This window comes from Drechmeria coniospora, chromosome 01 (genome assembly GCF_001625195.1).
Source record: "Drechmeria coniospora strain ARSEF 6962 chromosome 01, whole genome shotgun sequence".
In the NCBI taxonomy this organism is placed as follows: Eukaryota; Fungi; Ascomycota; class Sordariomycetes; order Hypocreales; family Ophiocordycipitaceae; genus Drechmeria; species Drechmeria coniospora.
The window spans coordinates 3,537,647-3,550,254 of NC_054389.1; the positions used below are offsets into that span (position 1 = coordinate 3,537,647).

The following is a 12,608-nucleotide window of genomic DNA, read 5'->3' on the forward strand; positions in this document are numbered from 1 at the left end:
TCGCGCCATCCCTCTCTCGTCTCCACCTTCTGTCGTGGACACGAGACGGTGGAAGAACTGAGCCCTTCCCAAAGAGCACTGCGGCATCGTGGCAACGGCCGCCCATAGTGGGTGATGGCACTCGTCGGCTGTTCTCTCTTCAGTGCAAGCATGCGGCTGCTACCGTGCTCGCACTCGTTTGCGCGAGAAGCAGCGGCAGTAGCAAAAGAAGTAGCAACAGCAGTAGCGGACGCAGTGAATATCGATGGCGCGAAGCGAGCACCGAGGCACAAAATCGGCATCCATCTGAGTGGACCGGATGACGGCGAATCACGCGATGGATGTCTGTCTACTTACAGTATGCATGTGAGGCAAGCACGTAGATGGTTGGCTGCCATATGGCCCTGGAACATGTCTGCTTGGCGGAAAGCTTCAAGGCCCTTGCTTGCCTTTGGCTGGGTCGATGATGCTGCTGGGTCTGGATGCGTGCCCCATACTTGGATGTGTGCCGTTGCCGTCATGCAAACCCCCTGCCATACCTGCAAGCTAAGCGCCGACTGGACGATTGCCTTGCAGTCTCGCAGGCCGAGCTCGGCCTATCATGACCACCGACCAGCCATCCATCCATCGAAAGGTGCAGTGCAGCACATACCTCCATCCCATCATGAACCGCTCTCGCTCGGTTGGCTGCGCCGGCTGCTCGCCTGCTCGGCTGCTGCCTCTGGCTGTCGGTCCTCTCACCCATCGTTGGACTGTGGTGCAATGACACCAGGGCTGGCTCGACCGTGCCCGATGCAACTTTCAATCACCCTCTTGCTGGCTGCTCGTCGTTCGTTCACTTCCATTCGGATACTGGCCGACCCATCTCCCTTCTTCCACCCTCGACACATCTGCTTTCCGCACCGCCAGGACCCCTTTTCTTCCATCGGATTTGTACAAAGCTGACCATTCTCCAACCGTACCCTCGCTCTCGACTTCTCAGGCATGACGTCGTCCTAGCGTCAGTGCAGAATGGGGCACTCGGTTGCTGCTATTTCCGACACCACCTCGGCCAGTTCCTCGTCTCCCACTTCCTGTTGGTTGCCGCTGGCCACCTGCCTGAGAAAGAGACGACATTCCGGTGAGCATTCGACCGTGGCCGTCCGAGTTCAAAAGCAGCCCGTTGGGACCCGAAAACGAAGCACGAGTGCTCACCGATCGGCTTGGTGTAGACATTGCTGAGCGTCATCTCAGCGTGCGAGCGCCAACATCCCACCCTCCCCGACCGGTTTCTGTGCCCGAGCCGGGGGCTTCCGAGTCCGGCTGGCGAGAAAAGATGTTGCGGAAGAGGGCGGGCGCGCGCTGCGCGCATGCTGGATCCTCTGGTCGTTTGCAGACCCGGCCAGGTGGCTCATCGTGCCGACCCAAAATATCAGGACCCTCCGACTTTTGCCATCTACAATCCGTTGCTCCGCCGGCCCGAAAGGAAAGTCATCTGCCGTCTCACTCGCAGGGCCATGTTTTGCTGCAGCAGAATTACTTTCAACCTCTGGAGCTGAGCATCCATGCTCCGGCCAAGGCCGATTCATCAGCGCTTGTGCCCCCTGACTCGCCTCGAGCCGTCCCCAAGAACTCCCTGGCATGCTTGGACCCCTGGGCTGACCAAGTTCACGATCTTGTACGTCGACGGAGCCAGTCATCCATGTCGTTCCACATCCCTCGCCGTCTTGTGCCCGGGAGCACGGCACTCGCCCGCCAGGAGGGTGCGGCTGTTGCCCCTGCAAAGCCGCTCAAGCACGAAGACCGTTTTCGTCTGCGCACGCCGCCGGAGATCGAGGCCATCAAGGAGCGTGTTGCCAGTGCCATGATCGAGATGGAGCTGCTGCAGAAGCGAATCGAGCATGTCAGCGAATGCCAAAGCCGTTCTGCGCACTCCATCGTGCGCATGAGGCCCGGTACGGACTGCTCGAGTCTTGTTAGCGCCTCGGAGGCTTACAGCAGTCGTTGACAGATCTGGATCCGGTGCCTGCCACCATCCGAGCCTCGCCGCCGGCCGCGCCCTCGTTTTCAGCGCGACTCAGCGCTGGCTGCGAACGACCACAGACGGCGCCGGCACGCCGAGAATGGCCGACCATCGGCCAGACAAGGATGCAGGGCAGCAAAGCTTGCATCTCGAGCAAGCCCGTGCCCCTGTGTCGGGACGGCAACATCCTTCATCCCGTCCTGCCTCCTCTGATGACGCGACCGCCGCTGCGCAAGAAGAAGTCATTTCTCTGTCTCTCTCGCATGCCTAAGTCTCTTCCACATGACGACACGCGGACCGGCTGCCCGAGCAGCTTGAACATTGATTCCGCGGCCCCTGCTCCTCGATCGACCTGGGGGTTAGAGGGGGGACCGGACGGAAGACGCTGCGCTCCCCTCGAGTCCAGTCCGACTTGGAGGACGGAGAACGGGGTGTAGTCACTTTAGGATGCCAAATGGAAACAACTGTCGAAACGCACGTGCACTGGTAAAGCAAGCCCACCAAGATGCGAGTGAGGCGACGCAATTCCACATTATGCAAGATGTAGCGGGTAGACTTGACAGGTACGACGGCTCAGCGGTACACACCTTGGCATTACCGAGCACGATGATGCGCGCAATGCAAACTTTACTCGTTCATGATAGTAGTGTTACTACATGCAAGCATGACTTACTTGTAGTATTATGTATTATTGCAACACAGAGCAGTAGTCGCTGTGTTGTGCAACGTCGTGAAATGCCCAGTATGAGATACTAGCATCCGTCGTAAGTGTACTTGTACTCGTACAGTAATAATACTCCATACTGTAAGGTACCTACCTTAGTATATATATATACCTAGTATACAGTATGTGCTTACTCCGTACTTGTAATAGCTATTAACTGTCGCTGGTGTACGGAGTGCTTACTGTAGAGCTGGTGTTGGAGCAGCGTACTCGGTACTCCGTACCGTACTGTACAGTAAGTACTGTCGATTCCCTTGAAGGACCCACTTCTTGTCCAAGCACCATAGGCACTAGCAGCAGCTAAGCTTAGCCCACCACCTGCTAAAGCTGTGGCTGTCGATGAGTGCCCGCGTCCGAAAGCTGTCATCATCAACTCAACCATGAACGACGGTCCAACCAACATTGTCACGCAGACTTGACCATCCGATTGACCATCCGATTGACCATCCACTCCATCTTCCAGGCATTTTTCATTGTCCACGTCAAAGGGATACTCCCAACGCCAGCCAGTCTTTAGAAACTGCAAGCAACTTCTACCAGTTCTTCATGTCTGGCCCCGGATATGACGCCGTCGTGGACGTGGATGACGAGGTAGGCATTCGATAGGCATTGGCAAGGCCGCAACAAAGGGGGCGGGAGGGCTGCGAGATGGAAGAAACGATTGGACAATCCTGATTTGGGCCGAATGCTTGCTAACGACTGCATCGCCTTTGCGCAGGGGGATCTCGGCCACACGGATCTTCAGGAAGATCTCGAATTCCACAACTCCGACTTCAACGCAGCACCCAGTGGCCGCAAAGGTCCTTCGTCGACCCTCCCGCCACCCGTGACGAGCGCATCCTCGTCCTCCTCCAAGCGCTTCCTCTGGACCGTGTCATTTTACGCCCAATTCTTCGACGTCGACACCTCGGCCGTCCTCTCCCGCTGCTGGGCCGCCCTCTTCCCGCGCGCAAACTTTCTCGATGTGCTCGAAGGCAACCCTGACCTGTACGGGCCCTTTTGGATCGCCACGACAGTGGTGTTGATTCTGTTCCTCGGCGGGACAATCAGCCAGTATCTTTCGTCGACGGGCATGACACCTTTCGCATACGACTTTCGGCTTCTGAGCGGTACGTAGCAGCCTACCTGCCGCCCCCAGCTCCGGAGGAGGAGCAGGCACGGGCAAGGTTGGCAAGATTGTCCAAAAACTTACGGTATATACATAGGTGCCGCTGGTCTCATCTACGGATACACCCTCTTCATTCCCGTCGCCCTCTTCCTCGCTCTCCGATACTTTGGCAGCGAATCGGCCAACCTGCTCGAGTGCTGGGCACTGTACGGCTACTCCAACCTAGTCTGGATCGCAGTCGCCGCAATCAGCTGGTCGCCCGTCACGATTCTTAACTGGATTTTTGTCGGCCTAGGTTTCGGAATGTCGGTCGCCTTCCTCGTTCGCAACCTGTACCCAGTTTTGAGCGCCACCGACCGTCAGGTCAGCAAGTCGCTGCTCATCATCGTTGTGCTCCTACACGCCGGCCTATCGCTCACCATAAAGATCCTCTTCTTCGCCCATGGCAGCCCTGTGGCATCGACTCCCGTCGACGCCCCCTCTGGCCAACCGACCGGGCCGACAGACCCGACAGGGCCGGCTGGAAACCAAACGGAGCCCATAGGCAGCCGCATGCTCTTGCTGTAAGCTGCGAGGGGCGCTGCTGGCGGTATGGATGTACAGGCGGACGGAGAGGAAATGGGAAGGGACTTGTGTGGAATATTGCGATTACTCTGGCGCAGCAGGGAGACGAAGACATTTCAGCATCGGACTGAGCGCTCCATCTGACGCACGCGTGAACACGTGCCCGCCGTATCTTGCCTTGTACCCTTTTTTGTGTCCCTTCGTCCTCCTCCCTCTCTCACGCCTGTCGTTCGTCCTACGCTTTCTCGACTGGCCCACCCTGCGATTCCCAGTCGAGCCAGCTTCCCGGGTACTCGCCAACCTTGTTCCAGCCGGCGTGCTTGGCCAGTGCAGCCGCGGATCGAGCGCGCACCCCGGCCTTGCAGTAGAAAAGTAGCGTCGCATCGCGCGGCGGCCGATCGAATCCGTACATATCTTGGAAGTCGTCATCGGACAGGTGAAAGCTCTGGACGGCGGAGGTGATGGGTATGTTGATGGCGCCGGGGATCTTGCCCGTCGAATGGAGTTCATCAGGCTCGCGGACATCTGCCGAAGGATTAGTCGAGAGAAGAGCTCGTATTTAGCCACCTTGACCTGCCAGAGCCTGGCCTGCCTTGGTGTCTGCCTTGTGTGCGCCCGCGGCCGGGTATCGGGGATCGAGATGGGATATTGGAGCACGAATCAGGGAAACGGACCAACGATGACGACCTTCTGGGATTCACCCTCGCTCGGCTTCTTGCTTGCTTCCACGACCTGTCTGACATCATCAAAGCTCCAGATCGAGCTGGCTGGAGCCGCACCATCCTCGCCACTACTGGCAGAGTACCATCGTTGTGTCGACGAAGCGGTGGCGGTGCTTGCGGTTGGCGCCGCTGAAGCCGTGCCGAGACACCACCGAACGCTCTGCACTGGCAGAAGCCGCCGTCTGGGTTGTCTCAGGAGAGTCGAGGGGACTGCCCTGGCCAGTCCTCGGAGCGCCGCTGCCATGGTGACTCGCTGAAGGTACCGTCCAGCTCAACTATTTCAGGAGACTACCCTGAGCCCTGAGCCGTGGTGGGTGGAAATTGTCGGGTATGTATTGCTTGAACGGGTTGGCTGGTGGGAGGATCCAGGAGGTAACCGAGCTGCGGCGCAAGTTCGGCGTACGACGGAGAGATGTGCGATGACGTGAGTCCGTATACATGTGTGCATGGTAATTATTAATATTAGCACGGAACCAGGTAGGTTCAGGTAACCGTGCCACGCCCCACTTATTAGCGACTCGGATCCCTCGCACCAACTAAGTTGGTGCTCACTACCACAACGCATACATCACTACAACGCACATATTAATAGTAGCTTCGAATTTAACCGCGCTTTACACTACGAAGACCACCCTTTCTATTACAGATCTGGAGATATTCTAATACTCCTTCCTGCCGCCATTTACGGGCCCTTTTTGCAGCTTCAATAAATGCCCGTTTTGCTGCATTACGGGCTTTTCTATCCGCGGCCTCAATTAGACGCCGCGCTTGCACGATATCGTCAGATACCTTCAAATTAGCCATTTGACGCCCTTGTTCAACTGTAAGTATACCGCCGGCTTTGAGGACCTTATTCTTTAATGCCCAACGTAATTATTAAGCTCTTTCTGCTTTCTTCGTCCGTAAGAGGTTGTTATGGTATCGGGCTTAGCCCGATATAGGAGAACGAAGGGAACCAAGGGACCCACTAGGAGGAACGCACACAACTAGAAGCCCTAGTTGTTAGGTAGTTTTCCCTCCTTCAAGTCTTTTAATAAACATCATTGAGAGTCCTAGAGCAGTCGCCTAGCGACTCCGTAACAGAGGTCCCTCTTTAGTTATATAACCTCTACCGCTATACCTAAGGATCTACGGATAAGACGATTAAGGTTGTAGTTAAAGCTATCGTTAAGAACCTTATTTTTGTTTATTGCATCCTTAATCCGGTTAGTAACCTTCTGGACCTACCGTAGTGTAATTGGGGTTGAGAAGTTGGAAGAACTAGGGAAGTTGGGGGGATTAAGGGATGGGGTCTTTAGCGCCCGTAATTGCACTGCCTGTATAACTAATTGAGGATTTAGAGGATATATACCGGTCTTTTTGAATACTAATAGTATTATAGTACGTTTAAACGCTTGTTTTCGAACCTCTTGGATTATTGAGAGGAAATCCAGCTTCGTAATATTAGCTAGGCCTTCTCGGACTGCGAAGTTAAGAGCCTTTGCGTAATAGTGCTTTAATGGCTGGAAAACAGCTATATTAAGCGGTTGCAGAAGATGCGTAAGATGTAGTGGTATTGCAAATGGGATAATGTTCCTTTCTTTACAGAAGGAAATAAACTCAATAGTGTAATGCAATCCGTGGCCGTCTAATATTAGTAGGCGTTTGCTACTAGTTGCAGATATATAACGATCGAAGTGCTTAATCCATTGGAGGTTAAGTTGATTATTCGAATATCCGCTGCTTAATAAAGCAATAACTGTATCCGAATGAAGCTCTTGTATGCGGTACTATTGTAATATATAAAGCTGCCCAGTTAGTATAAGGAAAGCAGGTATATACCGTCTATCGGCAGAGATAGCCTTAATAGCTATTGCTAACTCCCTGTTTTCTGGTATACTGAAGAGATGTACCCTCTTTCTCTTTGTTACGATAAATTGGTCTTTGCCGACCCCAATTCGGAAGCCTGTTTCGTCCATATTCCAGATATCGGCAGGAGGTATACCTTCCGTTTCAATTACATCTTGTAGCTGTTGGAAATAGGATCTGATCCTATCCACATCCTCTAATAATTGGCGGTTTGAATTAAGCTTCTTCTGTCGTTGCTTTATATATTAATAGCGTTAAATAAAGCGTATAGTCTAGTTCTTTCCAACAGTTAGGGCTGGGGTTAATAAAGATAATGATACCCGCTCCTGTAGAATGCAATTTGCAGTATCTGTAATGAACTCTGGTCGTACTGCAAAATTAGTAGCATCAAGCCTATTAATATACCGATATAATGCCTTCTCTTCTGGTCGAGATAGCTTAGTATTGTAGCCTTATGCACCGATTCTTGGACTAATGCCGGATAATTGTCTTTATAGGCAGAAGCGGGAGATATTAAATTTTCGGGTAACTTAGGTGACTTTTTCGTGGGGAAACTTAGTAAGATAATTAATAGCCTCTTGGATACGCTTCTCGGTAATTTTCGCATCCATAGCTGTTGTAGTTATAAAGATATTTGCAATTGAAGGTATTTGAATTAAAATGTATGCGTTGTGGTGATGTGTGCGTTGTGGTAGTGAGCACCAACTTAGTTAGTGCGAGGGATCCGAGTCGCTAATAAGTGGGGCGTGGCACGGTTAATAATTAAGGCATACACACAAACTGTGCTTACCGGCAACTTGCACTATGCAACTAGAGGACAAAAAAAACCACGCAGTCAATTCCCTCAAACGCCACGCCTGGAAATAATGTCACCAAATATCATCGCCTATCGTCAAACTTATGTAGCCATTCCTATTGCTACTTTTTTTTCTTTCAGAAAAATAACAGTTTATGGAGTACGAGAACACGGAATTTAGAAACGCATTTCATATTTACCAGACATGTCGACCCTGGTCATGTACCGACGAAAGGAACCGCCATGGCTGCCTCCACATCTTTTCTGTCACCATCGGACCACCATAGAGGATGGTCCAAGCCACCAGACCTCCTGTGTTCGGGTATTTTCTACCCAGCCATTTGTATTCGTCAAGTAATCGGACGGTATCGAATGTCAAGCACAAGACTGCTCGTCTAGTTATCTGTATATACAACTTTTTTGCCATCTATTACAAGAAAAATATCCCTCCAAGTTGCGTCGGTCCATCGGCACCCATGTCCGAGGACAGACAGGCAGGGAGAAAGACCAGACGCTGACGCTGGAAGTTGGAATCAATTCGCTCCTTCTTCTTCTTCCGCCCTCTCTCGGCGGCTTCTTCAGTCCCTGTGTCGTGGCCTTTTGTAGACCTGCACAAGCATGCAAACGCCTCGGCTCGTTGCCGATTGGATATCTCTTCTCTGCCAGCAGATGGCTGGCCAGTCATGTCTAATACCTGTGGGTTGTCGGCCACAACCGGAAGCTGGCCGGCCGAAATACAAAAAGCAATATGTCCTCCTCACTTGCGCTCCTCAAAAGTGAGTGGACAGTCATCCTAGTCAACGGATTAGTCTCTTGAACATGCCATGCCGTGCCCCCGAAGGTCTCGAACAAAACCTACCTTGGGAAAGATGGTGGCAAACACCTTAATTTCCTCCGAAAGAGGCGTAGGGTGATGGGTCCAGTTTAGCTGCACAGACGCCTTGCCGAGGAACAGGGCCAGGTTCAGCTGGGCATACACCTGTCCCAGGCAGTAGTGAGGGCCGGTTCCAAACACCAAGTAGTTCTTCGCACCCTTCACTTCGGCGTCGCCAATGTAGTAGCGATCGGGGTCAAACTCGTCCGGCTTCTCGTACACGTCGGGGTCGTGGAGCGCCATGTACGTCGTCGGGATCAGCATGGAACCTGGAAAGCACTCCGCCATCAGCAACCGGCATGCGCAAGGGGCATGTCAATCACGAGCCAACGCATGGCGAGACCTACCCTTGGGGACCGTGTACGAGTCGGTGATGGGAAACGCCTTCTTGACCATGTAGGGCACCATCAGAACAGGAGGACGGTAGCGAAGAAGTTCGCGCACGACGGCGCGCGTGTACGTGAGAGATTCCAGTTGGTCCATGTTCAGTTCGGCGTGAATGTCACCGTTGCGGACTTTGAGGTTCTCCTCTCGGACGCGGTCGAGAACGTCAGGTCGCTGGGCGGCCGTCTGGAACAGCCAGGTGGCAGCGCTGCTGGTGGCATCCTGGGAGGCGAAGAGGAAGGTGAAGACGGTTTGAGAAATCTCATAGTCGCTAAACATGCGTAGCAGTGGCGACGGCTTCTCCACCTTCTCGGCTTGCTCGTCCTTGGCCTGCGCGTCTCGCCAACGTTCCGAGTTGATCATCTGAAGGACCCAGCCGTCCATGATGCAAGTGACATCCCCGCCGGCGGCCATGCGAACCTTGCTTTTGGCGGCGCACTTGGCGAACTCGGCGAGAACCATGTCGGCCGCCTTCTTGCCATACCACGTCTTGGTGAAGGGGATGATGATGGGGAAGTTGACAAGCTCGAGGGCGGCGGTGATGAGGTAGTAGTCGTCGGCAATCTTCTTGACGGCTTCCTCGGATATGTAGTGACCGACAAAGGTGCGGCACGAGACGGCGCACATGAGCTCGCGGAATTCGGGCATGAACGGCACGGGCTTGCCGCCGTTTTCCTTGGTAACGTCGACGAACTTCTTGAAGTAGCGTTTGTACACCTCCTCCTGGCCAGGCAGGTAGCACTCGAGAGCCTTGCGGGTGAAGAGGCCGTTGAGTCCTTTGCGGAAGTCGACGTGAGCCTTGCCGTCGAGGAAGACCCAGTTATCGTGGCCGAGCAGCTTGTGAGCGACGTCGACGACGCAAGGCTTCACGTACGCCGGGGAATTGAGCACCTTCCGGGCCATGTCTCGAGTCGAGGCGATGACGACGAACCTAGGGGGCGGTAGAGACCCGAGTCAGCGGCATGCCGGCTTTCCTGGTTGCCACCTCGGCCTCGACTGCTCGCCTCCCGGGGGCGAGGTGGACTTGGACGGCAGCGTAAGGGTCACACATACTTGTGGAAGACCGAAACACAGCTCAGGGGGCCGCTGGCCCATTTGGCGTAATACTCCTCAAACTTGGGGTCCATCGACTGCAAGAATGGACCGATAAAGGGCATCTTCCATGACGGGCCTTTGATGGAACCTTTGCTCGAGATGTAACTAACTGTCGGCACGAAAAAGACAAACAGGCCGTCAGCGATCGCACGCCACGCCGCCGGAGCCAAGGTGCCGTAGGGATAGGGGCGCCGTACTCTGATCATAGACGACGCACATCAAGAATGCCGTCAGGAGAAGGGTCCAAGGGCTCGCCGAGACGATGGCACCGAAAATGTAGTCGAGCTGAGGAGGCACCGCGAGGCCGCCATATTTGGCATGAGCGAGGGGCGAGGCGAAAAAGGTCGACGAACTGTTGGTAGCGTCCATTGCGTCCGCCGGGGTATCTTGGTGTCGGAAACGGGTTGGCCGGATACTATTCTTTCTTGGTATGACGCGTGCGTTCTCTGCCAATGCCAAGCACCAAGGTGATGGGGCACGAGAGTAATCGACGACGGGAAGGAGATGCAACCATTCGGTGCAATTGTGGTGGTGAAAGCAGAGAAGAACGAGGAGGGGAAATTGCAAAAGGAGACGGCAGTGTATACACTAGGTGGAAGAGGACGAGGAGTTGGTGAGAACGAGTGGACGGGGGGACCGCAACTCGGAGGTTTGAGACAAAAATCGCCAAAAGTTGGGAGAAGGCGGTACCTACGCCCTGCACAGGACGGACTACTTCTCTGCTCCGGCGGTGTCTCTCGGGTCGACGGGAGGAGGGGGAGTGCGCGTGCCCATGAGGAGCCCCAAGAGTGCCAACCAGGATAAACTAGTGTTAATTACCTACCTACTTCGGTAGGTGTGTGCTTTTTTCACCAATAACATGGAGTCAGAGGGAGACGAGCGACGTCTATGATCAAGGCCAGCGCTACCACATTCTTCCCCCGGGACTCATGGCGCTGTGGTGCAGGAGCGAGACTAGGAATCAGACCGGAGTTTCGCGGGAGCCGTACTCGTATTCGCGCTCGTGTTCGTACTCGTACTCGTACTCGTACTCGCACCGTTGTTTTGATCGTTTTAGTGCCCGCGCATAACCGCTAACTGTTGGATGGACATGTACAGAGTACATGCAGGCGTACTTACTTACACCGACAAGTACTTGTACAGTACATACTGGGTACATGTGCGACTCGTTCGGAGTGCTGACTACTACTGTATTACAGTACAATAAGTACTACAGTAGGTAGGTAAGTGCTCTGTACTAGGTACCTAGTAAGTACTAGTAATTACATGCATACTAGTACAGTAGTCGTCAGCCATACCGATGATACCGTACCTGTGCTTGCTTGTTCCAGAATGTAAGTACTTGTACTGTAATTACATGGCACCAGTACGGAGAAACCACTTATATGTATGATGTCAGTACTTAAGCCAAAGCAACTCCGTACTAGCTTGCGGTATTGCATGCACAGTACTCTGTAGAACACGGTGCCATCATATTGAATTCCTTGGGAGGCACGGACTAGCATTTGTATCTGACCTGCGTGGCCTTGCTATCCCATCTGCGGCACTGCGTGTACCAAGAACAAGTTGGTGTACACGTACATGCGGAGTCTGGAGTACGGAGTACAATACTGGCAACGCACAAATGCAGTTACAAGTGCCTGCATGCATCCAGACCACAAGTATTACATGTATATGAAATTTATGTACTCCGCACTCCGAACTTTCGTTGTACAAGGACATTGCTTTGATGCACGAGCATATCCTTTTGGCGCTTCATCAGAAAATAAAGCATTGTGGTTCGCACCTAGGTTGACTTGCTTCAATACATGTATTATTACATGCACTCTGAGCGTGCAGCTGCTGGATTATTCCGTCCGCGCGTCAAACCCAACTCTCCCTTGACGACGGCCCCATTGAACCTCACCAGCATACTAGGTTAGGTACTTATTTACATGTGCTACGGGTACAGTAGGTAGGTGGGCATCTATTCATTATCGTCGTGCAGAAATGCAACTACATTCGCTCTTTCGAAAGTACGTAAATGGGAGAAATATCGTCTTCGACTTGCTGGTCAAAATGATCAATTCCGCTTGTTTGGAAGCTGCCATCAGGTCGGTCCATCGTGTGCACAAAGCCGGCAAATTTGGGAGGACAAAGGAAGTGAAGGTCACTTTGTCGTGGGTTGGACGAGTATATATGCTGTACAAGTATTATCAATGCTCAGAGTAATTCATGCAAGACAGCTGCAAGTTCCACCGTGGGTACGAGTACAAGTGATAGTGCCACATCTACTCCGTACGGAGTACTCCAATAGTGCTCCGTAGTTGTACTCTGTACTTAAAAAAGAATAAGAACAACTACCTAGTACTTACAGTACTTGCACTACTTGTAAGTGTACTCCGTAGTTGTACAAGTATCACTCCGTGCACCTAATAATAGTAAGTTACTCCGTACTTGCAAGTACAGTAAGTAAGTATTACTATGCGAGAACGTCCAATGACCCTCCTGCGCCACAAGAGGCTGAGGATGA

At 53.0% G+C, this 12,608-nt stretch overlaps 4 protein-coding genes across 4 annotated transcripts; 2 read left to right on the forward strand and 2 right to left on the reverse strand.

The window, feature by feature from the left end:
• Positions 1-1,294: 1,294 nt before the first annotated feature.
• On the forward strand, positions 1,295-2,252 carry DCS_00831 (uncharacterized protein; the record flags this gene model as incomplete). Its single annotated transcript, XM_040798166.1, has 2 exons — positions 1,295-1,913; positions 1,957-2,252. The coding sequence occupies 2 exons, from the start codon at positions 1,295-1,297 to the stop codon at positions 2,250-2,252; spliced, it is 915 nt and encodes a 304-aa protein (XP_040659049.1).
• Positions 2,253-3,251: 999 nt separating this feature from the next.
• DCS_00832 (Yip1 domain family) lies at positions 3,252-4,380 on the forward strand (the record flags this gene model as incomplete). Its single annotated transcript, XM_040798167.1, has 3 exons — positions 3,252-3,296; positions 3,424-3,814; positions 3,911-4,380. 3 exons carry the CDS (start codon positions 3,252-3,254, stop codon positions 4,378-4,380), a joined length of 906 nt encoding a protein of 301 aa, XP_040659050.1.
• A 232-nt stretch (positions 4,381-4,612) lies between these two features.
• On the reverse strand, positions 4,613-5,343 carry DCS_00833 (Rhodanese domain protein; the record flags this gene model as incomplete). The annotated part of the gene is made up of 2 exons (XM_040798168.1): positions 4,613-4,902; positions 5,052-5,343. The coding sequence occupies 2 exons, from the start codon at positions 5,341-5,343 to the stop codon at positions 4,613-4,615; spliced, it is 582 nt and encodes a 193-aa protein (XP_040659051.1).
• Positions 5,344-8,500: 3,157 nt separating this feature from the next.
• On the reverse strand, positions 8,501-10,465 carry DCS_00834 (cytochrome P450 61; the record flags this gene model as incomplete). Its single annotated transcript, XM_040798169.1, has 5 exons — positions 8,501-8,536; positions 8,603-8,886; positions 8,965-9,932; positions 10,055-10,205; positions 10,294-10,465. The coding sequence occupies 5 exons, from the start codon at positions 10,463-10,465 to the stop codon at positions 8,501-8,503; spliced, it is 1,611 nt and encodes a 536-aa protein (XP_040659052.1).
• Positions 10,466-12,608: the final 2,143 nt, after the last annotated feature.